The 27,942-nt window shown below is 48.9% G+C and overlaps 2 protein-coding genes and 18 non-coding genes across 20 annotated transcripts; all 20 read left to right on the top strand.

Annotated features, from left to right (window-relative positions):
* Positions 1-14,554: 14,554 nt before the first annotated feature.
* Trnal-cag (transfer RNA leucine (anticodon CAG)) lies at positions 14,555-14,638 on the top strand. The gene has a single exon. It is a non-coding gene; the product is annotated as a tRNA-Leu (tRNA).
* Positions 14,639-14,796: 158 nt separating this feature from the next.
* On the top strand, positions 14,797-14,880 carry Trnal-cag (transfer RNA leucine (anticodon CAG)). The gene has a single exon. It is a non-coding gene; the product is annotated as a tRNA-Leu (tRNA).
* A 159-nt stretch (positions 14,881-15,039) lies between these two features.
* On the top strand, positions 15,040-15,123 carry Trnal-cag (transfer RNA leucine (anticodon CAG)). Its single transcript has one exon. It is a non-coding gene; the product is annotated as a tRNA-Leu (tRNA).
* A 159-nt stretch (positions 15,124-15,282) lies between these two features.
* On the top strand, positions 15,283-15,365 carry Trnal-cag (transfer RNA leucine (anticodon CAG)). Its single transcript has one exon. It is a non-coding gene; the product is annotated as a tRNA-Leu (tRNA).
* Positions 15,366-15,523: 158 nt separating this feature from the next.
* Positions 15,524-15,607, top strand: Trnal-cag (transfer RNA leucine (anticodon CAG)). The gene has a single exon. It is a non-coding gene; the product is annotated as a tRNA-Leu (tRNA).
* A 158-nt stretch (positions 15,608-15,765) lies between these two features.
* On the top strand, positions 15,766-15,849 carry Trnal-cag (transfer RNA leucine (anticodon CAG)). Its single transcript has one exon. It is a non-coding gene; the product is annotated as a tRNA-Leu (tRNA).
* A 158-nt stretch (positions 15,850-16,007) lies between these two features.
* On the top strand, positions 16,008-16,091 carry Trnal-cag (transfer RNA leucine (anticodon CAG)). Its single transcript has one exon. It is a non-coding gene; the product is annotated as a tRNA-Leu (tRNA).
* A 159-nt stretch (positions 16,092-16,250) lies between these two features.
* Trnal-cag (transfer RNA leucine (anticodon CAG)) lies at positions 16,251-16,333 on the top strand. Its single transcript has one exon. It is a non-coding gene; the product is annotated as a tRNA-Leu (tRNA).
* Positions 16,334-16,547: 214 nt separating this feature from the next.
* LOC144172984 (uncharacterized) lies at positions 16,548-21,321 on the top strand. Its single transcript, XM_077701579.1, has one exon. It carries the CDS (start codon positions 16,548-16,550, stop codon positions 17,775-17,777), a length of 1,230 nt encoding a protein of 409 aa, XP_077557705.1. The 3' UTR covers positions 17,778-21,321.
* A 29-nt stretch (positions 21,322-21,350) lies between these two features.
* On the top strand, positions 21,351-21,434 carry Trnal-cag (transfer RNA leucine (anticodon CAG)). The gene has a single exon. It is a non-coding gene; the product is annotated as a tRNA-Leu (tRNA).
* A 159-nt stretch (positions 21,435-21,593) lies between these two features.
* Trnal-cag (transfer RNA leucine (anticodon CAG)) lies at positions 21,594-21,676 on the top strand. Its single transcript has one exon. It is a non-coding gene; the product is annotated as a tRNA-Leu (tRNA).
* A 158-nt stretch (positions 21,677-21,834) lies between these two features.
* On the top strand, positions 21,835-21,918 carry Trnal-cag (transfer RNA leucine (anticodon CAG)). Its single transcript has one exon. It is a non-coding gene; the product is annotated as a tRNA-Leu (tRNA).
* A 159-nt stretch (positions 21,919-22,077) lies between these two features.
* On the top strand, positions 22,078-22,160 carry Trnal-cag (transfer RNA leucine (anticodon CAG)). The gene has a single exon. It is a non-coding gene; the product is annotated as a tRNA-Leu (tRNA).
* Positions 22,161-22,319: 159 nt separating this feature from the next.
* Positions 22,320-22,402, top strand: Trnal-cag (transfer RNA leucine (anticodon CAG)). Its single transcript has one exon. It is a non-coding gene; the product is annotated as a tRNA-Leu (tRNA).
* A 159-nt stretch (positions 22,403-22,561) lies between these two features.
* Trnal-cag (transfer RNA leucine (anticodon CAG)) lies at positions 22,562-22,644 on the top strand. The gene has a single exon. It is a non-coding gene; the product is annotated as a tRNA-Leu (tRNA).
* A 159-nt stretch (positions 22,645-22,803) lies between these two features.
* Trnal-cag (transfer RNA leucine (anticodon CAG)) lies at positions 22,804-22,886 on the top strand. The gene has a single exon. It is a non-coding gene; the product is annotated as a tRNA-Leu (tRNA).
* A 159-nt stretch (positions 22,887-23,045) lies between these two features.
* Positions 23,046-23,128, top strand: Trnal-cag (transfer RNA leucine (anticodon CAG)). Its single transcript has one exon. It is a non-coding gene; the product is annotated as a tRNA-Leu (tRNA).
* Positions 23,129-23,287: 159 nt separating this feature from the next.
* On the top strand, positions 23,288-23,370 carry Trnal-cag (transfer RNA leucine (anticodon CAG)). The gene has a single exon. It is a non-coding gene; the product is annotated as a tRNA-Leu (tRNA).
* Positions 23,371-23,529: 159 nt separating this feature from the next.
* Positions 23,530-23,612, top strand: Trnal-cag (transfer RNA leucine (anticodon CAG)). The gene has a single exon. It is a non-coding gene; the product is annotated as a tRNA-Leu (tRNA).
* A 201-nt stretch (positions 23,613-23,813) lies between these two features.
* On the top strand, positions 23,814-25,026 carry LOC144172957 (uncharacterized). Its single transcript, XM_077701551.1, has one exon. The coding sequence runs from the start codon at positions 23,821-23,823 to the stop codon at positions 25,024-25,026; it is 1,206 nt and encodes a 401-aa protein (XP_077557677.1). The 5' UTR covers positions 23,814-23,820.
* Positions 25,027-27,942: the final 2,916 nt, after the last annotated feature.

The raw sequence follows: 27,942 nt of genomic DNA, 5'->3' as shown, positions 1-27,942 counted from the left end.
ACATTTAGTGGGGCGGGGGATACTGCGTGAGCGAAATCTACTGCTCTTCTCCTGCAGAGAGAAATGTCTGCTACCTCTAAAACCTCCGCTGTCATTCGTCGCATCCCAAGTGACCTTCACCTGTCTGCGTGCAAGCTGCGTCATTCTTTGTTAGGCCGGGTTCAGACTGTTGCCGCAGCTGTCATAATGACTTGAAAGAATGACGTCATTTCACGTCTCAGCCACGCAAACTGTGTGACACGCCTTTTTTTTACGTCCATACATCATGATGTTGCTTTTGCGTCGTTAGTCTGAACAGAGCTTTGTCCCTTCGCTAGCTCAGACTGTGGTACGACGTAACTAATCGCTCAACACAGGCTCGGCCGTATGTTAGCTGCTAGGAAACCTTGTGAAAAAGTGGAGAGGTTTTTTGAAAAAGAAAGTCCGAAAAGTGGAAAGCGTAAACTCTAAGTCGGCATTGAACAATAGTAGCGATTGGATAATGCACTTATAAAAAAATACGTAACCATGACGATAGTTTCAGTTACAGTTACTTCGTAAGAATGTAACACTCGTGCAGGTACAAGTTCCTCCAGCTTGAAATTAACTAGTTACAGTTAAAACAAGTTACTGAAAACGTAACTAGTTACCGTTAACGCGTCACAGTAACTAGTTACTGGCCACCACTGGTCACAGGACACCCATCTAAAGCAACGGAAGCACTCAAGGTCTCTAGAATCACCGCGTGCCACAGCTCCGGTTACACTAGGGGTACACTGCTTTGATTAGGAGGAAAAAAACTGCCCAATAGTGCCCTGATTGTCGCGCACTCATTAGTTTGTCATCCTAATTCGGGAATGGCAGTATTCTGTAGTTTAAGGATACTCAGCAAAAGCGACTTCATCAGTTACGTTGAGCCGCACGCTGCATAATTGTGCTGTAATTTTATTTCACATGCATACTTTGCGAACAGCGGGAGTGATACAATTAATTCTCAAGGGAATTCTCGTACAACCTAATCCTAATCATCAAGGCGGGCCTTAGAAACCGCCAGCTACCGCGTTAGCAGTTGTATTCTTATCTATGTTCGAATAAATGCAGCAGTCCGTATCATAGCACAGCCTCTAATCTAGGGCAAAGGGAACTAGCGTGACGCTGTACCATTTCTCGCCCCAACAGGCCATGTTGGCCTGGACCGCCTTCCCAAGAGGGACAGCGACTGGCTGCACGCGGCAACCGCGAAGCACAGGGCCGTGTTTGGAGGTGGCCAGTGCCCCAACGGCAGCGGCACATACCACTGGAGGCCCAAGTGATTCTGTGTCCAGCATCACCCCTGGAGCGGCCCCATCAGTGGCCAGCGTGCTGTGGGGCCTTGGCTTCGTCTACCCCCGCTGTGCTGCTTACCTGAAGCACCGGCTCTCAAACGGCCGTCCAGCCGGGCCCACAACTGCCGACATGGCTCAGTGGCCTAGGCGTCGTGTTGCTGAGCCGACGGTTGCGGGTTGGATTCCCGGCGCCAGCTGCGGCATTTGTGAACGAGGGGGAAAGAAAGAACGCCCTCGTACCGAGATTGAGGCGTGCTCTTGACATCCCAAGCTGGAGAAATTAATTCGCGGCCCATAAATACCGGGCTCCCTAGAGCCGAAATAAAGCTTGTCGCGTAAAACTTCACAATTTGAAGAAAGAAAATATATAGGTGGTGAACGCGAGATTTGTAATCTTCATCGGGCTTTCTTTTGTGTAAAAAAAGTTACCCTTCATATAGTTCTAGTAGGTCTGTATTCCTAAAAGCTGTAAGAAAAGTGTAGAGTTCATTCCTACCGAATAATGTCTATATGCATCCTATTGGGAAAGAATGTACCATAGCCGTTTGCAAAGATGCAGTCCAAGTGAATGGGTGCCTTTTTATTGATCGTGTATTTAAATCAATGTGAGAGGATCGGTACTCATACTATCGCTGATAATTCGCCATAATGGCTGAAAAACAGCCGTTGTCATCAACTATCCTGACTTTCCACAACAGCACAATTATTCATCCCAGCGGGAAACGCGAGGTTTTCAACACGTCACTGAGAAATTGTGTGGTTGTAAGTAACAACCCTGTACGGTCATGATGTCTCGTAACAGACAACAGGGATCATAAAAAAGCGGGAAGTGACCACAGCGAGTTGCTTCTTATTTGGTCCTGAGCTTCAGTTATGAATTTTGTGCGGTTCAAATCGAGATGCTGATCGGAATTGACTGGGTTGAAATGTGTTTCCGTTTTTCTGTTTTTTACCCCATCAAGTAGCTTGAATCAACTTCTTTTTGAAAGTCCCAGGCTTACACTCCATATAATACTTCTGGGAAATAACGTAACTTCATTATTGGCTGCGGGAATTGTTAATAAATGCATTCATTGCATTTCATGTGTGGCTGTGTGGTTAAAATGTAGGAACCCCAGGTATACTCTTTGCAACCCGTCCGAAGCACTGTGCGTTGCATATTACGTTTATGCTCTTTCTTCTCAGATGGGCGTGTTATTCTGGCCGCTTACCTTTTTCTTGCATTTTCGTAGATACGGCGCCAACCTCGGCGCGGCCGGAACGTCTGATGCCCAACCAAATAATTTCAGCTCTCTGGCCAGACGTTTGCCATACTCCCCACTGCCTCACACGTGCCTTGCTGAAGAGTCAGTGACAATGTTGTGCATGTGTGCTACGTTCTGTTTCAGTACAAACCACCGACGTTGCTTCCGTCTTCTCGTCCACTGCACTGCAACAGATATTCGATTCGATTACAGTAGTTCCTATGACCCCTTTGTTCACGGTATCTCACATCAACTAACGAAAATGAGAGCAGTTGATAGCCAAAGTATACCGCTACTTTCCGGCACCTCCTGTTGTTAGCGAATGCTAGTGTAAAGCTGTCATCGCGCCAGAAGTCAAATTATTAGCAAGTAATCATCAAGCGTGATGTTCAGAGAATGGAGTACAGCTCTACTCTTCATGCTTTCAGCTGTTATAAATATTGACAATAGTTTTCGTATTAACATATTACCATCTGAGAAAGGTTCGAAGACGAAAAAACGTACACAAGGTGCCGCTCATTCATACATTACCTTACAGCTTCAGAGTTTGCTTTCTGTTTTAGTTTTTCTTTAACGAGGGATCAGTCTAAATGGCAGCTTTAGGCCACGCTAACTCGTCCTCCTTGGGGAACCATGCAATGACACCTGTTATAGGTGGAGCTAATAGACCGGCGATAATGTGTTCAGTTATTCTTTCTTCCCGAACGACATTTGGACCGTGCAATGATCCTGCGTCGCGAGTGCACAGCCCTACAGAACATTGCTGACTTTCGAATGCTCTGGAAGTGTCCCAGTGTGCTTGCCAGTCGAGAGCCCGGGCAATTATTTTCCTGTTGAGGGTGAGAGCTTCATTTACATTTAACCGCCAAATGACGAGGGCTCCTTTCTAGGCATATGGGGTGGCTTCCGTAATGGATACCTTTCGGCCGGTGCCACGTTGTATGCGTCAAGAATAACGTAACAATGAAGACAGCCCCGTAGCATGTAGAAAACCAACAAATTTCACAAACTCCCTGAATCTCTCGGAAATGCGTGTCACTTCGTGGTATATAATGAACACCTATCATTACGAGTGTCCGAAGGCCCTACCTGTTGGAACATCATGATCGTCATCATCATCACCACCACCAACAACAACAGCAACCTACTCAGGCCCACTGCAGGATGAACATTCCTCGAATATCCTGCGGATTTTCAAGGGCTGGTAAACCCTGAAGGCGGGTGGTTAGTATTCGTAATTCTATAAAACATCGGTGCTCACTGAGAAAGGCACGTGAAACAGTGGAACTTGGCAACTGACGAAGGAAATCAAAACAATCCTGTGATTGATGAGGCAAGAATAATTTGTGACCGTCAGTCGAACGAGTAAAAAAAGAAATATATTATAAATACCTATAGCAGAATCTATGCCACGTATTATGCAGCATAGGTTGAATTTTCGTCATTTTCAATCTACCGACATTCTTACAGCTTCCAATATATCCGGCTACCGCGGGCATTCATAACAAAAAGCAAAGGGATAAAAACTACTCATTTTTCAGAGATCGGAGTTCACCAAGATGAATGTGGCTGTACACACTTGCTCTGAATTGTATTACTGAACTGGCGCACGTGGACACAGCTGCCATCCCACGCATTATCATTCCTGTTGCGCTGCTCCTGCAAGCCCTAACAGAGATCTCGTATCCAGATCGTAGTATCGACAAATAAATAAATAAATAAATAAATAAATAAATAAATAAATAAATAAATAAATAAATAAATAAATACAGAAATAAAACAATGAATACATGAATAAGTTATGAACTCTTCATTTCGTAGGCTACAACTGCGGGCCCCCTTGACATCACGGTCCTCCTGGAGCTTGCTTGGCCCACCTGTTCAGACGGAGCTGTAATAAATATTAGTTATTTATTGGAATCACCACGTCTGTCGCTTTGCTTGCCCCGGTCTTGATTCCGTTCTTTTCACAAAATAACTAACCGTAAAGGAAAGTTTAACATCCACCTTAATGCAGCCATACCGCTACACAGGAAAGCTAAACAGCTTTCTCGAAAACATCGCAATTTTTTCTCAACTGCGAAGTTTCCGAGAAAGCTGCATAGCTTTCCTGTGTAGTGGTTTGGCTGCATTTAGGTGGATGTCAAACTTTCCTTTACAGAAACTTACTCCACATTGGGGATTTCCCCTAAAATCTGGTCGATTAACACCTGTCCTTCGCTTCGAGTTGTTGATCAATTCGCTTTCGCGCTACTAACGAGTAGCCTCGTGGTTAGCTCAGTTGGGAAAGCGACTGCTCCGGTTAGGTAGTGGTCCTGGGTTGAAATTCTGGACCAGTACGAAGTTTTCTTCAACTGCGAAGTTTCCGGAAGCTGTTTAGCTTTCCTGTGTAGCGGTATGGCTGCATTTAGGTGGATGTCAAACTTTCCTTTACAGATACTTTTTCCACCTTGGGGATTTCCCCTAAATCTGGTCGAAAATAAGTAACCCTTCGAAACGGGCCTCGTATAGACTATCGATGGTTCTCACCAGGATTAAAAAGAGTGCCGTTTCCAAATGACGGTACTGACTCAATCAGGCGTTTCCCGCAAGCACAATTATGCTCTAATCGAAAAAACAAGTACGACATGATAATCGTTTAATAAGGAAATGGGACATTTTGCTGTTAGCACAAAAAGTCTATTATGCGACCGACATTCTGTAGTTCTACTGCAGAGATTCCTGTCGCATGACAGACGGTGCGGTAGTACCAACCGAAATCATTGCTCTATGGACGAAATCCTGTTGTACTACAGAAACGTCTGTTGAAAAGAGAAAATTTGTGTTTTTCGAGCCGGCAGTTACTTAACATCGAGCATATCAGTGAATGAAAGTGGTATTATAAGAGCTTATGGCTCTTCTGCAAGGATTTACTGCGAAATTCAAACAAACAGGGTTAGTGAGACGATGCTTTTTTTGCGTGTTGCTGGGAGACAGAGAGAGTAACATATTGGGAACTCGGAAATAGTCTTCATTTCAGCTGATCTCCTCACTCTATGGAGGAAAGAAAGCTTCGGAGAGCTGCGGTGGCGCCGGCGCATTTAGTGAGTTGTGAAGGAAATAAGAGGTTTTTTGACCCCTCAAGAGGACACCTACAACTAAGACGTAGGAGCACACGTATTGACGGCTGAGTTTGAACCCGACGTCGTACAGGTATTTGCGGACGTTAGGGTCACACGACTTGCTGAACAGCAAACTTCAATGTCTTCCTACCCTGCCAAACTTGCTTCTCCGAAATACGCCACGTCCTGCACTATGCTGGACGAGCTTACGTTTATCCGGGACGGCTTTCAAGCACTAAATACTGCTTTTCGTCAAGCACCTTGCGGAACTACTTTACGAATCTATACAAGCTACACGGTGGCCATACGTGATTTATGTGGAGGAAATCACTCGCCTCTTTCTAGGGACATTCATGAGATACTTGACACGTACCTTTGACCACTTCAGCTCTCATGATTCGGACGAAATACTCTCCCCGTTCACATTTCGGCGGATAGTGCATCCCACCAACCATTCGTTCCACGACCATTGCCACTACTGAAAAGCGATGCCCAGGAGCAATTTCTGCAGAGCTTGGAATGGGGCTGTTTGGTTTTTGAATCGAATCTTTGCTGGCACTAAGCTGGAGGAAAGGCGAGGGATTAAGGATTGCATGAACGAGTGGAGCACTCACTGCCAACTGATTTTTTATGCACAACACAGATTATAAGCAAACATTCAGATAACGTGCAAGCAGGGGTTCATCGTTCCGGATTAAACTCAATACAAGGTTCGTCATTGAACATGCGTCGCCTAGCACAGTAGAGTACGCCGCAGCTCTGCCCGCCGGACGCGCAAGTCTTCCAGTCCACTTCTGGAGCTAGCGGCGTCCAGACTAGCCTGAAAGGTCTGCAGCTCCTGGTGCAGATCCTCGCAGGCAGCGTCTCCCGCATCCCTCAGCGCTTGCAGTTTGTCCTCATTTCGGAAGGCAAGGATTGAACTTTGCGCCTGTTGGTAGGGGTTAATTGCATCATCGACTTGTGGTGATGGATTGACCTGCTCTCCTTTGCGCTCGTTGACCATGCAAGCAGCCATTTCAACTGCATCCACGTTTACACCGTCGGTTGAAAACGGCTCCCGCTGAAGTGAACCGCGCTAGAATCCACGGCCACCGGCTTCGCGAACTCAGCGTCGGTGCTCCCCACTTCAGGCGCGAGCGCACGTGAACTGGCGAAGAGTGTAGCACGTGAGAGATTCCGCCAGGAACGATTGACCGACTGTTCTCGAAGGGCGAGCTTGCCGACGCTGGGTGTTCCCCACAAGGCGCACGGTCAGGTGCGATGTCTGTCTTCGTTTGTTCGGGTAGCTCCTCGCTTAGCTCAAGCCCCCGATCACGTGCGCTTGGCTGAGCTGGGTTTTCTGGTAACGCACCACGGTGGAAGTGCAAATTAAACAACTCCGGTGTTGTACAGCAGAGCTAGATAGCAGCAGAAGGTTACGGTTAGAATCATCTGCAGTAGCTAATCATTTACTAACGCGCTCTATAGCGTTTGGCGCGTTTTGTACCGCGCGCACATCAGCAAGAATAAAACAAAAAGAATATCCGGCGCCTTTTTTCTCATAGCATGGATTCGAAAAAGGCCGTGTCTATAGTGCCGTTCGACGGTATTGTAATCACTCCACTATATCGACGTCCACCGGCGTTTTGTGGCAAAATTGGCGCGTCTGGCACTAGATCGCCTTATATAACGTAAATCCAGGCTACCTAACCTAAACATAACATACCATGACCTAACGCACACAAAGAAATAATTTGAAACACCAAAAGTAGCCTAAGGCATAAAAATTGTAGTTGAATTTTAAGATGAAAAAAACAAGGCAAGAGCCGCTCTCGAACCACCGTCCCTGGGTTCAGGAAGCTCAGACGGATCCTGTACACTACAAGGACAGACTTTGTTTTTCTTTAATGCATGGAAATTTTTGAAAACTTCAGAAGATAGGACACGTAACACAACATAAACACTAACAGAGAGCAAAGAGCAAGGACATCAGTCGAACAAAGAATAAAACTCATGCAAGCAAACACACGCATCCAAAAGAGGCAGCCACTCTGGTGGATCACTCTGCGCAGCATAAATGCTCCGCACTAACGCCGCCTGTTCACGAAAAACGCACTTGGTCGGCCTAGTGGGTTCCACATGCCGATAAGTCATGCGGCAATTCCACAAGCTAAACAATCCTACGAGAACGAAAACGTCATATGGCACCCAGATTAACATCTTCAAATGGCAGGAAGCGGATGGTGTACGGGGTTATGTCAATGTCCGTTTTTAGTGTCCGCTGCAAAACGTCCCAGAAGAACACAGCGTCCCGGCACAACACTAAACAATGATCAATTGTCTCTGGTTGATTACGCTTCGGCCGCTGCTAGCCTAGCCTTAAAAAATCGAATGTCTTCGGACGGAACTCTAGCCATGCCTGCAGCGAGCAGCTACAGTGCCGTCGGACGGCACTCTAGACACTGCGTTCGAAAACAGAAACATGACGAAGCGTTCGTCACAGACATTTCAAAAAGTCCACCAGAAGGATGAGAACAACAGGAAGAAGCACTCAGCGCTGGCCAAGTTCTCATTTTCTTATGACGCGTTTTATAGGACGAGTATAACCGAAAAGCACAAAAAGTCTGCAGAAATCCAGAGAATTATCTACTAATGCGCAGCATTCTTATGTCGCTTGTAATGAGTTTTAATTTTTTTTCAGACTATTTTCTGGTGGTTTATTTTCTGGTGGTAAATTGTTCATTTATGAAAATTCTGGCAGACCAATTATCTCCATTTATGGTATTATAAGTATTAGAAGTGGAGTTTACGCGAAATCGGCATTATTGTGGAAATAAAGGGCGTTTCACGGATCGCCAATTTCGGTCTTTTTTTAGCATTTTTCCTATTTTTAGTTTTTCAAAATTTTGCCCGACCAATTATCTCCGTTCACGTTATTACCACGATTACATTTGGAAGTTTCGCGAAATCTGCATAATTGTGGAAATGTAAAATGTTGCACGGTGCGCTATTTTTAGTAATTATTTTACAGTTTTGTTATTTTTTTAGTTTTTAAAAATTTCGTTCGAGCAATTGAGTTGAATCGAATTGAAGTTGAATTGTTTATTATTTCCAACGATTAGAGGTTCAACTTTCGCGAAATCTGCATTTTTGTGGAAATGAGACAGTTACACGGTTCTGGCTGAGGGGGGGGGGTTACTCGGCAAAAAATCCTACGCATTTAAAATCATGCACCCCTCCGCCTAACGACGACGATTGTTGAACACAAAGCTTTCTTGTAATGGATTCTTTGGTCGACCAATCGCACACTGGGAGTAAGTGCTACTCTGTAGGCACGCACCACTTTTTTAGAATACAGAAAGCAACTCTCGGGTGTGCACTCGGTAAGCCTAATGTTTGGGTTTGGGGTGTACGGCGCGAAACGTAGCTGCTGCTTGGTATTCGCTTCCACCATGTAGACATGGAGCAATCGGATAGACGCAGGCTTCTTCATACCTTCAGGGATCCAGGTTCAATTCCGGCCCCGGGAAGCGTTTCGCAGAGCTCTTTAGGAGCTCGCCTTCTCGTCGCAGCTCACGCGCTGGACTCTAGAGCCCCACGGCGTTCCGTCTTAGCGGTTGTCGTCGCGGAGTCTCAAGAAGTCCTCGAAAGCCAAGAGGTTTATGTAGACGTGAGCGCTCCAAACTCGTGATCTGCTGGTGCTAGTAATACATCTACCCGTTGTTTAGCGCAAAGAAAACTGCAGGTACATTTTAGGCAAAAGATACGTACTCAACTGGTTGGGTTGGTTTTTACAATAGTAAGCGTAAAAAACCGGCAGTGCAAGGCCGGCACGTGCGGGAGAAAAAACAAACAGAAGAAGAACAAAACTCCCGCTGGCGCAGTTTCAGACAGGGGCGCGCAAGCACTGCGAAAGCGGGAAATTTGAAATGCGTTGGACATACCTTCTTTTAATTTATCCGGAGAGGATTGAGGGAGTGCGGCGAAGAGTGTGATGGGTGGTAAGAGGTAGCGGATAACGGCGCTACAGCCCATTATGACGAATGACTGCTCTGCCCGTCCGACAGCTTTCACATTGAGTGGAATGGCTTTAATTTTTTTTCTTTCACGTCGTCCACGATTATTCATCTTCACTGTCACGAAATTTGCGTTTCCTGCATGGCGTATTGGCGTACAACGGCATCAGGGAGGATAATAAGGCTTTCCTTTGAAAAACAGCCATGCATCAGTAATTTCTCCCGCACTATTGGTGGCCTTACGTTTCTGTGGAAGCGGTGTCGCAGCATCATGGATGCCGATTTTGGATATTGTCGACTGCGACATCAGGGTCGGCAGCCAACCCATCCGTAGGAAACACTGTTGTGAAAGAATAAGCTGAAAGAACTTGTCCGACTGTTTCTTGCATCTTACTTTCAGTGAACACATCGTACGCGATAACTTTGTTGCGTCCAGCTAAGCAAGACCGGCCGCAGCACGGTGAGAAAAAATTGGCCGCGTATCTGCTCCTTTCGTTGCAAATGCCGTCAAAAGACGATAGTCTTTATCGGCTTTTGCGTGTAAATGCCTCCCTTCGCTTTCCCGCTCACCTCTCATGTTGTTCTTCTTGCGTCGCGCTCCTCCCAACGTAAATACGCCAAATGTTTGCTTAAATCATTTTAAATTTCCCGCGTTCCACTGCTCCAAACCGGGTGTCTCGATGCGAACGCTGCCGTACGGTGAAGACGAGCGTTCACCGAGGCGCCCTACTTAAATGTTTATAGAACCGCGTTTCCCTACTCCACGTGCGTTGCAAGCCGAACGTGAAACCTATCTAGTGGAGCCTTGCGTAACTGTTGCCGGTTGATTTCTTAAAATGGCGCCAGAAGCTGTAGTGGCGCGGGCGACAGCAGGCGACGGCGGAGTGAATTCTTTTTTTTCAGTTGATGAAGTATTTAATTTCGCAAAAGTCAAGCATGGTTCATTTTTTATAAAGGAACACTACAAATATCACTTCTGTATTGATTTGTTGTCTCATATTTGCGTAATGTCTTGTTCTTCTTCAACAACGTTGACAAGTATGGGCATTACACCGGACATAGACGGGTATTTTTAGCTCTAACTATATAAGACTATTGCGCAGGCATTGCTTTGCTTTGGCCGGGTGGCTGAACCGAGTCACAGACAGACAGACATACAGACATACAGACAGACCAAAATTTCTGGGTTTAAGTAGCCCAAGAAAGACTATCGTCTTTGAAATTTATTTTCAGCAGGGTTAGCCGTAGTTCTCACGGCAGGCACGGACATGGGGCAGCTGTCATGCCAGTGTTTGCCATGTGTTAGGGATCTAAGCCACCCCGAGGGAGCTCCTACCAGGGTGATCCATTTATGGTGAAATCGCCACACCCGTGGAGAGTTTGCCATGGAATAATGCTGCCTTCGCTTGAAAAACATCCGCCCAAGAAGTACGGTGGAACCACGCACAGAATGTGCTCTTGGAGCTGTTTTACACAAATTCAACGCTTCCCAGTGAATTGTTTCCCCTTCATAGACGAGCTCCACGTAAAAAGAAGGTTTTCTACGTAAATACAAAATCGATAAAGTCTTGAAATGTTTAAAAGAATAGAAATGATGAAATTGAAGAATGCCAGGCGATCAGGCAAAAATGGTAGCAGAGTCATGAATGCTTAGATGCACAAGTACCTAAGCAATGTTTAAGATACTTGTGTAGCTTGACGTTTGCTTAGCTAAGTAGCGCGTCTAGACTGAACCGTAAATTCTCGGTGCTGGACGGTATTGTATGCACTGGGGCCGAATTCTCTAAAAAGCGGGCGTCGCTTTGAAACGACGGGGTAGCGCCATGCAAATGCATGTGTTCTGGGGTTGGGGCCGTCGCTTTGGGGTTCTCTGCAGGTAGAGTGAGCCGCAGAATAGCGCTGTGGCAAGGGGCGCGAAGCGACAAGTGAAACGACGGGGGGGCAGTGGGTGTCGCTTCGCGCCCCTTGCCACAGCGCTTTTCTACGGCTCACTCTACCTGCAGAGAACCCCAAAGCGACGGCCCCAACCCCAGAACACATGCATTTGCATGGCGCTACCCCGTCGTTTCAAAACGACGCCAAGTCGTTTTAGAGAATTCGGCCCCTGGTCGGTGTATGCAGCATTTATTGGTACGACCAAAAGATTTTATGCGTTTAGTCGTAAATCACACCGTGAGCGAAGCGAAGCTGATGAGGCTAGGGGTTAACTTCAGCATTTCCTGGCGGAGCTCGCAGTCCCTGCACCCAACCTTTCGGCAGGCTGGTTGCCATTGCCGGCAGGTGCGTTGGGCAGGTCGCTATTCATAGAGCCGGTCGTGGTGCAAAGCAAGTCCTTAAAATCTGTGAAGAAATCTTCTTGCAGTTAATGCCAAAGTTAAGTCATGACTCTGCGCAAGCATGGAGGTATCGATCGGTTTTCAGGAGATGATGAAAGCCATCAACGAATTAAGCAAAGGGAAGAGAAGACGCCTGGGCCAGGCCGGTTGGGGGCTGAGTTTTACCAATTCTTCAAGGAAGACATAGCGATACTTTTGAACAGTGTGGTAATGGAAGCGCATGAATCCAATGGAACGCCACCTATATCTGGAAAGCCATGTTTTATTTAAATACTGACGATCCTGAACAGCTGGTGGCTGTAGAGCAGTATCAGACAATCACCCTAACGAATGTTGATTTTTTCATGAAGGTCTTGGCTAGAGGATTCCGAGGAGTCATCAAAATAGTTAAATCTAAGAAAACATGTGGAACCCACGAGCTAACTACTTTTATTCATGTCGCCAGGAGTGCATTATTCATGTTGCGTTACAGGAGGCCACGTGGTGATGCTGTAGAGTGTTCGCAGAAATCGTTTCACCGCGTCCCGAATGCTACTCTTTCCCCGGTGGTAGAGTACGTCAACGTGGGATCCGTTATCCTCGAAGGCGTATTGACGTCGTACGCTCAAAGCATTTATTGTGATCAAGAAATTTGGAGAAAATGCTGTTATTGTGTCATCACTCAAGTAGGGTTGCCCTTTGAACCCTTGTTGTTCGCGATTTACCTTGAGCAATTTTGTTTAAAAATTCCTGAAAACGAAAATAATTGCGGGTGCTGCTTAAACTAAAGTGAAGTTAACATTTTGGGGAAATTTGCAGTTACAACGTTTTCTTTTTCTTTCCTTCAGGAAACGCCTGCAGCGCCGCTGGTAGTACACGACTTAACCTGTAGCCTCTGCCTTTTGGGCAAGTCTTTTTTGGAGTGGCTGGCATGGCACAACTCCAGCCATACCCTCGTACCATCAGGATGGCCGAGCATCACAATATTTCAGGGTGTTAAGATGGCATATTCCGATTGGGTTACACGGATTATAGTGAACAAAAACCTTACCTAAGGCATAAACGTCCGCTCTTCGGTAAGGTAAGGGTGTCCGTTGAGTCCCTTGCTTTTTGCCCTGTTCTTGGAGCCTTTCCTGTTGAGAATGATAAGAAATGAGAATATAAGCGAGTTTCGACTACAGTGGGCCCAAGTTAAGGTTCTGGCCTACGCGGATGATATCGCAGTTTTCTGCACTGACAAAGAGAGCATTGTAGAATTGGTCAAAATTTTGAGACTCCTGTTGCCGTCTAACTGGAAGTGAAATTAACGGGGAAAAATGGACTGGGTTTCGGCACGGCAACTGGGATAACATACCGCATCTTTTCGCTAATACACAATGGACAGCCTTGCCTAAGGGTGTATTTAGGGGTGCCCTTAGAACACTACGTAGACCGTGCGCAATGCTGGGGGGGAAGAAACACAAAAGATAAAGGAAAAAGCAGAAGGTTTGCAAGGTCGAGGCTTATCAGTGTTCACGCGGGCTACAGTATGTAACCTTTTTCTGACCACTGAAGTCTGGTACGTGCTTCAAGTGTTGTGTATGGCACGAGTGAATGTACAAAAATTGCACAGGGCGTTTGCAGTGTTTATATGGGCATCAAGCTCGGAGAGGACCAGCCGAACCAATTTGTTTCGTTCGGTTAAGAGTGGGGGCCTGGGCTTGTCACATTTGTTCATTCACCAACTGCTGTCACGTTTTATGTTTCTTCGAGACCAGACGGACCTTTTTTGCGCACAATAGTGCAGGTGCGTCTTAGAAGATACCTCCCGGAATTTATAGTATCGACAGGTGGTGAGAGCGGTCGGGCCGACAGAGGGTACCTCAGGGAGGTTGTCATGGCTTTCCGTTTCCTAACAGACCGTTTCTCTCTAGAGTATCTGAGTGCAGTAAATCAGAAAAACTTGTATAGAGACCTTGTAGATACGTTGATGCCTGTGCCGCTTTACAGGTCGTTGTACTAAGGCAATACGGGCCAAAATTTCCTTAAGGGCGTTTAAAAGGGGCCTGTAAGACCTTGTGTAAAGTCTTTTTTCTTTAAACTGCACACAAACACTTTGACAGTAAGCACATGGATGGAGAAAAAAAAGTTGTTCGTTCCGTAGACCACAAATTGTAGACTGTGCCGGAAACCCGAAACCATAGAGCATGCATTTATTCAATGTTAGGATCCAATATTTCACTGGGATGTCTTACAAAGATACACTTAAAAAGGAGTTGCCTATAACTCCACACCGTATACGGTACCTTCCCATAGAAAATCAAAATGGCGTACCTTATGACATGTTTATGCTGCTTGGACTGCACAGCCTGTGGAAGACCAGGATAGCTGTGAACAACGCAGATGTGAACGCTCGCTCTGTGCGCGAAAACTTCATTGAGAGCATTGCGTATATTCGAGATATTTTTGTGACCCAGGCTGAGCCGCCTGAGTGGACGGAAATTCTTGATGCTCTTGTTTGTCTGAAAAAGTTTTGATGTCAATATGATCAGCCAAAGATAAGCTGAAGTGTTTGTATTGAATATGTGTACTTTGTAGCAGGCAATAAAAAAAAAAGTCAGGATGGCCGAGCGGTCCAAGGCGCAGCGTTCAGGTCGCAGTCCGGTCTTCCGGGCGTGGGTTCGAATCCCACTTCTGACACGTCTTTTTTTCTTTTCTTTCCCTTCGAAAGAACAACTGCAGTCGGGCTGCAATGCACACCTTTGCCGTCCTCTGTCCCCCTTTGGGCGAATCCTTCTTTTGGAATGACTGGTTGCGGCGTGGCTGGCACGGCACAAGTGCATGCATACCTTCGTACCGTCAGGATGGCCGAGCGGTCCAAGGCGCTGCGTTCAGGTCGCAGTGCGGTCTTCCGGGCGTGGGTTCGAATCCCACTTCTGACACGTCTTTTTTTTCTTTTCTTTCCCTTCGAAAGAACAACTGCAGTCGGGCTGCAATGCACACCTTTGCCGTCCTCTGTCCCCCTTTGGGCGAATCCTTCTTTTGGAATGACTGGTTGCGGCGTGGCTGGCACGGCACAAGTGCATGCATACCTTCGTACCGTCAGGATGGCCGAGCGGTCCAAGGCGCTGCGTTCAGGTCGCAGTCCGGTCTTCCGGGCGTGGGTTCGAATCCCACTTCTGACACGTCTTTTTTTTCTTTTCTTTCCCTTGGAAAGAACAACTGCAGTCCGGCTGCAATGCACACCTTTGCCGTCCTCTCTCCCCCTTTGGGCGAATCCTTCTTTTGGAATGACTGGCTTCGGCGTGGCTGGCACGGCACAACTACATTCATACCTGCGTACCGTAGGATGGCCGAGCGGTCCAAGGCGCTGCGTTCAGGTCGCAGTCCGGTCTTCCGGGCGTGGGTTCGAATCCCACTTCTGACACGTCTTTTTTTCTTTTCTTTCCCTTCGAAAGAACAACTGCAGTCGGGCTGCAATGCACACCTTTGCCGTCCTCTGTCCCCCTTTGGGCGAATCCTTCTTTTGGAATGACTGGTTGCGGCGTGGCTGGCACGGCACAAGTGCATGCATACCTTCGTACCGTCAGGATGGCCGAGCGGTCCAAGGCGCAGCGTTCAGGTCGCAGTCCGGTCTTCCGGGCGTGGGTTCGAATCCCACTTCTGACACGTCTTTTTTTCTTTTCTTTCCCTTCGAAAGAACAACTGCAGTCGGGCTGCAATGCACACCTTTGCCGTCCTCTCTCCCCCTTTGGGCGAATCCTTCTTTTGGAATGACTGGTTGCGGCGTGGCTGGCACGGCACAAGTGCATGCATACCTTCGTACCGTCAGGATGGCCGAGCGGTCCAAGGCGCTGCGTTCAGGTCGCAGTGCGGTCTTCCGGGCGTGGGTTCGAATCCCACTTCTGACACGTCTTTTTTTCTTTTCTTTCCCTTCGAAAGAACAACTGCAGTCGGGCTGCAATGCACACCTTTGCCGTCCTCTGTCCCCCTTTGGGCGAATCCTTCTTTTGGAATGACTGGTTGCGGTGTGGCTGGCACGGCACAAGTGCATGCATACCTTCGTACCGTCAGGATGGCCGAGCGGTCCAAGGCGCTGCGTTCAGGTCGCAGTCCGGTCTTCCGGGCGTGGGTTCGAATCCCACTTCTGACACGTCTTTTTTTTCTTTTCTTTCCCTTGGAAAGAACAACTGCAGTCCGGCTGCAATGCACACCTTTGCCGTCCTCTCTCCCCCTTTGGGCGAATCCTTCTTTTGGAATGACTGGCTTCGGCGTGGCTGGCACGGCACAACTACATTCATACCTGCGTACCGTAGGATGGCCGAGCGGTCCAAGGCGCTGCGTTCAGGTCGCAGTGCGGTCTTCCGGGCGTGGGTTCGAATCCCACTTCTGACACGTCTTTTTTTTCTTTTCTTTCCCTTGGAAAGAACAACTGCAGTCCGGCTGCAATGCACACCTTTGCCGTCCTCTCTCCCCCTTTGGGCGAATCCTTCTTTTGGAATGACTGGCTTCGGCGTGGCTGGCACGGCACAAGTGCATGCATACCTTCGTACCGTCAGGATGGCCGAGCATTCTACTTCCGGCCACCGAAGCGTGCGGACGCAGAATCATGAGCTCCAGCGGAGCGGCGATAGCGGCTCAGCCGAGCCGCGGAAACAGGCCAACGGGTAGAGATAACGAGGAGTACCAGATTATTCTGCCGCAACTGCCTACCGGACGCATCGTTTTAAACACGGTGTTTTTGCACGGCGACGTGAAGGCCAGACCTTTTAAGGTCGAAGATTTTCGGGATGCGCTCGCACGGACTGGTCTGCTCCCCGAGGTTGTCGCCTTGGGGGCATACCAGATAAACCATGTGTGGGCAGTAACGTTCAGCAGCGCCGAAGCAACGAAGAAGATGCTCGCGGTCACGGAACTTCAAGTAAAGGGCCGGCGCTGCGTCGTCATCGACCCGCAAGATCAACAGGTCAGACTGAAGCTGCACTGGCTGCTTCATGGCGTCGCCGACGACGACATCCGGGCTGCCTTTGCGTCGTACGGCAAAGTGACCGAGGTGAACCGGGAGCGGTGGCGCGTCCAGGGCGTCACCGACAAGGGTTCTACGACGAGGACGGTGCTGCTGAAGTTGAAAAGAGGCCTCAAGGTTGACAACCTGCCGCACCAGATAAAGGTTGCAGGGGAGCTCGCCCTCGTCGTGGCACCGGGACGCCCCATGCAGTGCCTTCGTTGCAACGGCCAGGGCCATGTGCGGCGGGACTGCAAGGTGCCCCGTTGTTCCAAGTGTCGGCGTTTTGGTCACGTCGAGACGCAGTGCGTGCCCTCGTACGCGTCAGTGACGGGACCCGCTGACAGCGAGGGTGCTACCGACCACCTTATGGACACCCTCGAGGCAGAGGAAGCAGCCGAAGGCGCTGGTGGTGGCGAGCCCTCCGAAAATACCACCGTGACCCCAAGGGAAGCCTGCCTCGCCCAGGAAGTGAAAACCCCCGAGGCCACCCCAGCAACAACGGCACCACCAGAGGAGGTCTTGGGTGAACGTGACCAAAAGTGCTCGACACCCGAGCCCCCCGCTGCACTGGTGGGGCAACACCCAGAGACGATGGACACCGACGGAGCAGCGGCTTCGGCAGGGTCAGCCAAACGCCCCCACGTTGACGCTGCTGACGAGAACGACAACGTGGGTAGGAAGAACAGCGAGGAGCCGCCGGCGAAAACAACGCAGATACGGCGCCCGTCGTTCAGACCCAAGCCCACCATACCGCCCGAAAGGAAACCCCCGGAAACGCCCCCCCAACAGCTCAACGCAAGGGACAGCGCAGCAGCGGGCGGTAGCGCGTAGCCAGCTCAAGACGCGAAAGGTAAGCGCCATGCTCTCCGCCTCTCATTGAACGAAATTGTCTGACGACCTCGCCCTTAACGTAGCTACACTCAACGTCAGGGGATTGGCTGGGAAAAGAAAACAGAGCCAAGTGTACCGGCTGTTAACCGAGCATGACGTTGATGTGTTGGCGGTTCAGGAAACGAAGGTGCAGGGGGAGGCAGAGACTGAGAGCATGGTGCGGCGTTTCACGTCGAGGTACTTCGCGTGTGTTAGTCACGCAGTCGGCACTTCGGCCGGTTGCGTGCTTTTTGTGCGAAAGCTACCGGGCTTAGCTGTCCAAACCGTGACGTCCTGTTTGTCAGGCCGATTAGTGGTGTGCGATTACTCCTTTCGCAGTGTCGAGTGGCGCGTTTTGTGCATTTATGCCCCCAATTCTGGGGACGAACGTGCCGACTTTTTTGTTAGTATTAGGCAGCACCTTACCACTGATCGGCAAATAATACTATTAGGGGATTTCAATTGCGTGTTAACGGCACGCGACAAGACAAGTAAAAGGCCGTTCAAGGACGTCAGCACTGAGTTGTTGTCTGAGCATATTGTGGAATTCGGTCTGGAGGATGTTGCCGAATGTTTGGAGGGCGCAAGAAGTGTGCAATACACGCACTTTCAAGGCGCTAGCCACGCCCGACTGGACCGGATTTACGTATCCTTGGAAACGGTCGCAATGTGCAGCAATTACAGTGTTTTGCCATTGTCTTTCAGCGATCATTGTCTGGTCGCGTGCAAAATAGGGCACAAAAAACGGCGGAACAATTTTATATGGGAATTATGGAAGTTAAATGAAAAGATCTTAAAAGACGAAAATTTCAGCAACATAGTAAAGGACCAAATTAGCAAAATCGAACAGGCCAGCCAAAATAATATCTTGGAAATGTGGGAACTAACAAAAGAAGCGTCAAAAATTAAAGCGATCGAACGGGCCAGCTGCATAAGGTTCGAACAAAATGAAAAGGAAACGTTGCTCCGAGAATTGCTAAAAACACTGACAGAGCAAGAGGGCAAACAGCCGGGCGTGTACAAAGACGATATCAGGCAAACAAAACAAAAGCTAGAAATAATCGACGAAGAGCGCTATCACGGAGCGCTTGTACGAGCAAGAGCGGTCCAGGCGATAGCGGGGGAAAGACCTACAAAGCGGGCCTTGGGGCTCGAGAAAGCGCATGCTCGTCGTAATCATATAACCGAGATTGAATGGAACGGCGAAACTTCAGGGGATAGCAAGCACATCGAGCGTGCCTTTTTTGAGCACTATCAGTCGCTTTTTGCCTTTCGCTCTGCCGATGTTGAAAGCTTCAAGAAAGAATTCCTCAGCAACATGCCTAAGCTTGACGACGAAACGAAGGAGTGGCTACAACAACCAATAGCATTGAAGGAAGTTGAAGACGCCATTGACAATTTAAACCCAGGCAAATCGCCAGGCCCTGATGGTTTGACTGCGGCGTTTTACAAAGAATTTAAGAGTGAACTATCACCGGTATTAGCTGTTGTTTTTAATGAATCGTTTAAGTTGAAATCACTGCCACCTTCTTACGGAACTGCTCACACGGTGTTAATTCCTAAAACAGAAGATGTTGGAAAACTTAAGCAGGTTACGTCTTACAGGCCCATTTCACTTACGAACGTGGACTATAAAATATTTATGAAGATACTAGCAAGTAGGCTCCAGGGAGTGATACATAAAATAGTCGGTCCTCATCAGACTTGCGGCATACGGGGAAGGTCCATTTGCACCAATATACATAAGGCAAGGTGTGTGCTTGAGTGTTCCGATGCCATGCATGTAGGAGTCGCTGTGCTTCAGCTAGACCTTGAAAAGGCCTTTGATTGTGTATCACACGAAGTATTGTTCTCTATTTTGGACTATATCAACGTCGGTTCTGTTATCAAAGAGGGGGTAGCATTGGCGTACCGGAATTGCACCACGCGGTTAGTTGTGAACAAAGCATTGGGAGCGCCCATTAACGTGCAACGCTCTGTACGCCAGGGCTGCCCCCTCAGTCCACTTTTGTTCTGCATTTATATTGAAACATTGTGTTTACGTATCCTCACAGACGTCGAAATTCGAGGGTTCCGAGTGCATGAGGCCGAGGTAAAAGTATTGGCTTATGCAGACGACATTGCGGTATTCTGTGAGAACAAAGACAGTATCAGTAAAGTAGTTGAGATAACAAAACAGTTTAGTACAATGACAGGGAGCCTTGTAAATTGGGGAAAGTGCCTGGGGTTCTGGCATGGAGAGTGGCAATCAACCCCTGACACTTTCGCCAACGTAAGCTGGGTAACAACACCCGTAAAGTACCTGGGAGCCCCGCTACAGTTTTATAAAGATAGTGAGCCGTATTGGCACGAACTAGCACAGGAGACTCGAGCAAAGGCAGACAAGTGGAGGGGGGCGTGTTTGTCAACCTTTGCTAGGGCAACAGTGTGCAACCTGTTTTTCGTTAGTAAACTGTGGTACGTGATGCAAGTGCTGCACTGTTCGCGTACAAATGTGCAAAAGCTGCATCGGGTCCTTGCTGTTTTCGTGTGGGCCTCGAATTGGGAGAGGTGCAGCCGCACCAACCTGTTCAGGCGAATCAAAGATGGGGGTCTGGGAATGGCGCACTTATTTGTGCGACAGCTTGTAAATAGATTTCTGTTTGTAAGGGATGTAAGGGACCCCTTTCTGAGGACAGTATGTCAGGTAAGGTTGGGCAGGCTTCTGCCTGACTTTGTTGTAACCACTGGGCATATGCATGGAGGCATTTTTGGTTTTTTCAAAGAAGTTGTTGGAAGTGTAAATTTTTTGAACGCGCGGTTTTCAAAAGAATACTTAAGTACGGTAAAAAGGAAAAACCTGTATAACGATATTGTGGATACCGTGTTCCCTGTGCCAATGTACAGAGCTATGTACTCTGGAGGCCCAGGCAAGGACGTCCTTTAGAGGGTGAAAAAGATGCAAATTCAGCCAGGGGTCAAGTCTTTTTTCTTTAGGCTGCATACAGGTACATTATTAGTAAGAACATTTATGGAACAGAGGGGGCTATTTGTACCATGGGGGACAGACTGTTTTAGATGTAAATTACCAGAGACAATCGACCACGTGTTTTTGCATTGTTGTGAGGGGGTGTATTTATGGGATGTTCTACAAAGGACATTACGAAAAGACTTTCCGTTAAACCCTCACGGTATACGATTTCTTGCAGTGGACAATGAGGCTGGAGTGCCTTACGATTTAGTAATGGTACTGGGCCTTCATAGCATATGGCGCTCGCGCACAGCAAGACTGTATAATGATGTCGATGCCCGTTTTGCACTACAGTATTTCAAAGAGAGTGTTGGTCGCTGTGTCGAAATTATTAAGTCTCGGGAGTTATTCCCGGTATGGCTGCCAGAAATGGAGCAGCTGACAAAAATCAGGCTTTTTTAATGACAACGCCAGCCCGTTATTCACTGGCAGCCCCATTTTTCCTGAGTTGAGTGTTTTATTGTGATGATCTGTAATGTTTTGTGTGTTGTCAAAACCAGGCAATAAAGGGAAAAAAAAAAAAAGTCAGGATGGCCGAGCGGTCCAAGGCGCTGCGTTCAGGTCGCAGTGCGGTCTTCCGGGCGTGGGTTCGAATCCCACTTCTGACACGTCTTTTTTTTCTTTTCTTTCCCTTCGAAAGAACAACTGCAGTCCGGCTGCAATGCACACCTTTGCCGTCCTCTCTCCCCCTTTGGGCGAATCCTTCTTTTGGAATGACTGGCTTCGGCGTGGCTGGCACGGCACAACTACATTCATACCTGCGTACCGTAGGATGGCCGAGCGGTCCAAGGCGCTGCGTTCAGGTCGCAGTCCGGTCTTCCGGGCGTGGGTTCGAATCCCACTTCTGACACGTCTTTTTTTCTTTTCTTTCCCTTCGAAAGAACAACTGCAGTCGGGCTGCAATGCACACCTTTGCCGTCCTCTGTCCCCCTTTGGGCGAATCCTTCTTTTGGAATGACTGGTTGCGGCGTGGCTGGCACGGCACAAGTGCATGCATACCTTCGTACCGTCAGGATGGCCGAGCGGTCCAAGGCGCTGCGTTCAGGTCGCAGTGCGGTCTTCCGGGCGTGGGTTCGAATCCCACTTCTGACACGTCTTTTTTTTCTTTTCTTTCCCTTCGAAAGAACAACTGCAGTCCGGCTGCAATGCACACCTTTGCCGTCCTCTCTCCCCCTTTGGGCGAATCCTTCTTTTGGAATGACTGGCTTCGGCGTGGCTGGCACGGCACAACTACATTCATACCTGCGTACCGTAGGATGGCCGAGCGGTCCAAGGCGCTGCGTTCAGGTCGCAGTGCGGTCTTCCGGGCGTGGGTTCGAATCCCACTTCTGACACGTCTATTTTTTCTTTTCTTTCCCTTCGAAAGAACAACTGCAGTCCGGCTGCAATGCACACCTTTGCCGTCCTCTCTCCCCTTTTGGGCGAATCCTTCTTTTGGAATGACTGGCTTCGGCGTGGCTGGCACGGCACAACTACATTCATACCTGCGTACCGTAGGATGGCCGAGCGGTCCAAGGCGCTGCGTTCAGGTCGCAGTGCGGTCTTCCGGGCGTGGGTTCGAATCCCACTTCTGACACGTCTATTTTTTCTTTTCTTTCCCTTCGAAAGAACAACTGCAGTCCGGCTGCAATGCACACCTTTGCCGTCCTCTCTCCCCCTTTGGGCGAATCCTTGTTTTGGAATGACTGGCTTCGGCGTGGCTGGCACGGCACAACTACATTCATACCTGCGTACCGTAGGATGGCCGAGCGGTCCAAGGCGCTGCGTTCAGGTCGCAGTGCGGTCTTCCGGGCGTGGGTTCGAATCCCACTTCTGACACGTCTATTTTTTCTTTTCTTTCCCGTCGAAAGAACAACTGCAGTCCGGCTGCAATGCACACCTTTGCCGTCCTCTCTCCCCCTTTGGGCGAATCCTTCTTTTGGAATGACTGGCTGCGGCGTGGCTGGCACGGCACAACTACATTCATACCTGCGTACCGTAGGATGGCCGAGCGGTCCAAGGCGCTGCGTTCAGGTCGCAGTGCGGTCTTCCGGGCGTGGGTTCGAATCCCACTTCTGACACGTCTTTTTTTTCTTTTCTTTCCCTTCGAAAGAACAACTGCAGTCCGGCTGCAATGCACACCTTTGCCGTCCTCTCTCCCCCTTTGGGCGAATCCTTCTTTTGGAATGACTGGCTTCGGCGTGGCTGGCACGGCACAACTACGTTCATACCTGCGTACCGTAGGATGGCCGAGCGGTCCAAGGCGCTGCGTTCAGGTCGCAGTGCGGTCTTCCGGGCGTGGGTTCGAATCCCACTTCTGACACGTCTTTTTTTTCTTTTCTTTCCCTTCGAAAGAACAACTGCAGTCCGGCTGCAATGCACACCTTTGCCGTCCTCTCTCCCCCTTTGGGCGAATCCTTCTTTTGGAATGACTGGCTTCGGCGTGGCTGGCACGGCACAACTACATTCATACCTGCGTACCGTAGGATGGCCGAGCGGTCCAAGGCGCTGCGTTCAGGTCGCAGTGCGGTCTTCCGGGCGTGGGTTCGAATCCCACTTCTGACACGTCTTTTTTTTCTTTTCTTTCCCTTCGAAAGAACAACTGCAGTCCGGCTGCAATGCACACCTTTGCCGTCCTCTCTCCCCCTTTGGGCGAATCCTTCTTTTGGAATGACTGGCTTCGGCGTGGCTGGCACGGCACAACTACATTCATACCTGCGTACCGTAGGATGGCCGAGCGGTCCAAGGCGCTGCGTTCAGGTCGCAGTGCGGTCTTCCGGGCGTGGGTTCGAATCCCACTTCTGACACGTCTTTTTTTTCTTTTCTTTCCCTTCGAAAGAACAACTGCAGTCCGGCTGCAATGCACACCTTTGCCGTCCTCTCTCCCCCTTTGGGCGAATCCTTCTTTTGGAATGACTGGCTGCGGCGTGGCTGGAACGACACAACTACATTCATACCTTCGTACCGTCAGGATGGCCGATTCTGTTTCCGGTTTCCGTCAGGAGCGGTCGCAGAATGGTTGGCTCCGAAGGAGCAGCGATAGCGGCCGATGCCGGCCGTGGTGTTCCGTCTTTCGCTGTACCCAAGGATTACAGGATTGTTTTGCCCCCGCTGCCAACAGGAGAAGCTATGAGTCGCGCAGTCGTTTTACACTGCGATAATAGCTGTCGACCGTACCGGATTGACGATTTTCGCCAACCGCTGAAAGATTTCGGCGTCATACAGGAAGTGGGCGGCATCGGTGCTTATCAGATGTCGCACGTTTGGCTGGTGAACTTTCGGAGCGACGACGCGAAGAAGAAGCTGCTGGAAGCCGGGAGGCTGGACGTGAAGGGGCGTACGTGTTTGGTCATCGACCCAAAGAAGCAAGAGCTACGGGTGAAGCTTCATTGGGTTTCCTTCGACGTGTCAAACGAAGCGATTCGCCGGGCCTTCGCTGTGTACGGCGAAGTGAAGGATGTGGCGAGCGACCGATGGAGAGCAGCTGATTTTGAAACTGCGGACTCTACCACTCGTGTGCTCCGACTTGTGCTTCGGGAGGGCGTCACCCCGGAATGCCTACCGCATCAGGTGCCGCTTGGAAAGGGGAAATCCCTTGTAGTAGTTCCAGGTAGGGCCCCGGTCTGTCTGCGGTGTCGCAGTGCAGGCCACATCAGACGTGAATGCAGGGTGCCCAAATGCACGGAGTGCCATGCCTTCGGGCACGAGCAGGCTGACTGCACGCGAACGTACGCGCGAGCGGTCGGCCGGGGTGCTGACGCAGACCGGGACGAGCTCTTGATGGACGAAGAGGAGGCGGAGACGGCGGCGACTCCGGAAGAGGACGGGAACGCTGTGAAAGACGTGGTGAGCGACTTTGCAGAGAAGCCGTCCGAAGGCAACTCTACACAAGAGGGTTTAGGGGAAGAACTAACGAAGGAGGTGATGGTTCCGGAAGCCAACCCCTCCACATCGGAGACTGCCCTCGCGGCTTCGCCGGCTGTGGCCACCGAGAGTGGCTCCAAAAAAGACGGCGAGGCAACTGTAAGAGGGACCAGTGTGGTGAAGATGAACCTGCAGGAAGGGTCGGCGAAACGCGGGAGGGAGTGCGTCGACGATGCACCCAAAGCGCAACGTCTACGGCAACTTGAACAGCAGTGGAAGTACGTTGGGAAAAAAAATCGTGTCGTCAACGAGCTGCCTGCGTCACCTCTTACGAGAGGCAGCACACCCAAGTCCTGATTTGAGTCTGAAACGGAATTTCCTGCAAGACGTGCCAACAAAGGTAAACCCTACGCCTTCCGTCTGACACTGCTATTTCATGTTTTACCTCAATAGGCCCATGCGTGTCGCTACGCTTAATGTACGGGGACTAAGTTCCAGAAGAAGGCAGATGCAAGTGTATAGGCTGGCGCTTGAGGAGAACTTGGATATATTAGCAGTTCAAGAGACAAAAATAGAAGACGAGGATCAGACAGAGGCTATGGTACGCTGTTTCCAGTCTCAGTATCATGCATGTGTTTCTCACGCGGTTGGCACGTCGGCAGGGTGCGTACTGTTTATCAGACAAATCATGGGCCTAAATATTGAGCATGTGACTTCTAGCACGGACGGGCGCCTAGTTGTCTGTGATTTTGCGGTGTATGAGTGTAAGTGGCGTGTCTTGTGCTTGTACGCTCCAACAAAGGTGCGGGATAGGAAAGATTTCTTCGACACTGTGGCACCTTACTGCAACAGTGAACGAAGTGTCGTCATGTTAGGTGATTTCAATTGTGTTTGTGCATCACACGACAAGACAAGTGCTACACCGTTCAGGGACGCAAGCACAGAAACGTTACTGTCTATTGTAAATGAATGTGGGCTTGACGACGTAGGAGAAAGTGTAAGTGGAGGAGGAGTTCAGTTTACTCATTTTCAAGGATACAGTCACTCCAGGCTAGATCGAGCGTACGTTTCATTGGAAATTGTACCAGAATGCAGAAATTATCTTGTGCGTCCGGTCCCATTCAGTGACCATTGTTTGGTCGCCTTTTCCATCGGGAGCAAGAAAACGCAACCGAAAGAATTCAGATGGGAACAATGGAAATTAAACTCGAACCTACTAAGCGATGACGTCTTTGTAAAATACGTCCAGAGTACATTGAAGGAAGAAAACAAAAAAGAAAGATATGGGGTCAAATGGAAGCTGCTCAAGCAAAACATAAAAATGAAAGCGCTAGAACGAGCTACATTGCTGAAGCATGAGAAGGACAAGGACGAAAGAATTTTGCGCAACAATCTGCAGGCGCTCGTACAGCTTGAATGTACGCAGCCGGGAGCCTTTGAGGATGACATCTGCGCGATAAAGAAAAAACTAGAAGTGATCGACACCGAGCGATATCGAGGGGCGCTCGTAAGATCAAGAGTTGAACACATTATCGCGGGAGAACAGCCAACGAAGCGAGCGTTAGGAACAGAAAGAAGCCAAGCTCGCCGCAATGATATAAAGGAGGTACAATACAAAGATACGTACGTTACAGAAACTGAAGATATCGAGCATGCCTTTTACGAGTATTACAGCGCCCTTTTCGCTCAAAGCACGGTTAACGTAGAAAAATTCAAGAAGGAGTTTCTTCCCTTGATGCCAGTGTTAGAAGCAGATAGTAAAGAATTTTTAGAACAGCCCATAACAGTTAACGACGTAGAAAAGGCTATAGAAGACTTAAACCCTGGTAAGTCGCCGGGGCCGGATGGCTTGACGGCAGCGTTTTATAAGAAATTTAAAACTGAATGTTCACCCTTGTTAGCGAACGTTCTCAATGAGGCTCTAGAGCTTAGGATCCTTCCTCCGTCATTTCTAAATTCACACACCGTACTTATCCCCAAAACTGAAGACATCACCCAACTTAAACAGGTTACTAGTTACCGTCCCATATGCTTAGCAAACGTAGATTATAAAATTTTCATGAAAATACTAGCAAGAAGGATGCAGACAGTAATGACAGAATTAGTAGGGCCCCACCAAACATGTGGAATAAAGGGAAGGACTATATTTTCTAACACACACAAGGCACGATGTGTCCTAGAGTGTTGCGATGTCACAGGAGGGGGCGTTGCCATGATCCAGTTGGATTTAGAAAAAGCATTTGATCGTGTGCCACATGACCTCCTGTTCCTCATTTTAGAGTATATTAATGTAGGATCTGTGATTCTGGAAGGAGTACGCATGGCGTACAATAGGTGTACGACAAGCCTGATTATAAACAAGCATGTCGGTAAGCGAATACAAGTGGAACGATCTGTGAGGCAGGGATGTCCCTTAAGCCCGCTTTTGTTCTGTATATTTATTGAGTCTTTTTGTTTAAGTGTGATTAAGAGTGAGAACATTCAAGGTTTCCTACTCCATGCGGCTGAAGTTAGAATACTGGCTTACGCGGATGATGTTGCTGTTTTTTGTACAAATTATGAGAGTGTGTTTGAGGTTGTACAAGTGGTCAAACGTTTTTGTGAAGCCAGCGGCAGTTCAGTAAACTGGGGTAAATCTTTAGGGTTTTGGCATGGCAACTGGCCTGCAACTCCAGGCATATTCGCCAACATGCAGTGGGTAACTAGCCCTGTTAAACACCTCGGAGTGCCGCTGTTGTACTATCAGGACAGCGAGCCGTATTGGCGAGAGCAAGCCGCTATGCTCCGCGATAAGGCTGACAAGTGGAAAGGGTGGGGACTGTCTGTGTTCGCGCGTGCCACTGTTTGCAATCTATTTCTTGCCAGCAAGCTTTGGTATGTGCTTCAAGTTTTGCATTGTTCAAGAGTAAACGTGCAGAAGATTCCCCGGGTGTTTGCCGTGTTCGTGTGGGGTTCAACGTGGGAAAGAACAAGCAGAACAAATCTTTTTCGGCCGGTCCGAGAAGGCGGTCTCGGGTTAACTCATCTGTTTTTAAGGCAACTGGTTAATAGGTTTCTTTTTCTTAGAGATGTCACAGACCCTTTTCTTCGAACGGTGTGTCAATTGAGGCTTGGAAGTGTGCTGTCAGAGTATGTCGTGACCACCGAATATTTGAGCGGCGGGGTGAAGGGCTATTTCAAAGAAGTGGTCTTGTCTTTTCGTTTCCTCACCGCACGTTTCTCTTTGGATTATTTGAGTACAGTCACAAGGAAAAGGCTGTACAAAGATATTGT

The sequence above is a fragment of the Haemaphysalis longicornis genome, unplaced genomic scaffold, assembly GCF_048455015.1.
Source record: "Haemaphysalis longicornis isolate Haplotype H1 unplaced genomic scaffold, Haemaphysalis longicornis Haplotype H1 scaffold_28, whole genome shotgun sequence".
Classification (NCBI taxonomy): Eukaryota; Metazoa; Arthropoda; class Arachnida; order Ixodida; family Ixodidae; genus Haemaphysalis; species Haemaphysalis longicornis.
Note: the sequence above shows the minus strand (reverse complement) of the source record. Positions and strands in the feature narration are given on the sequence as shown.

Excerpts from the sequence above, each read along its gene's own strand:
- LOC144172984 (XM_077701579.1), top strand. The coding sequence starts at position 16,548 with ATGAGCTCCAGCGGAGCGGCGATAGCGGCTCAGCCGAGCCGCGGAAAC.
- LOC144172957 (XM_077701551.1), top strand. The coding sequence starts at position 23,821 with ATGGTTGGCTCCGAAGGAGCAGCGATAGCGGCCGATGCCGGCCGTGGT.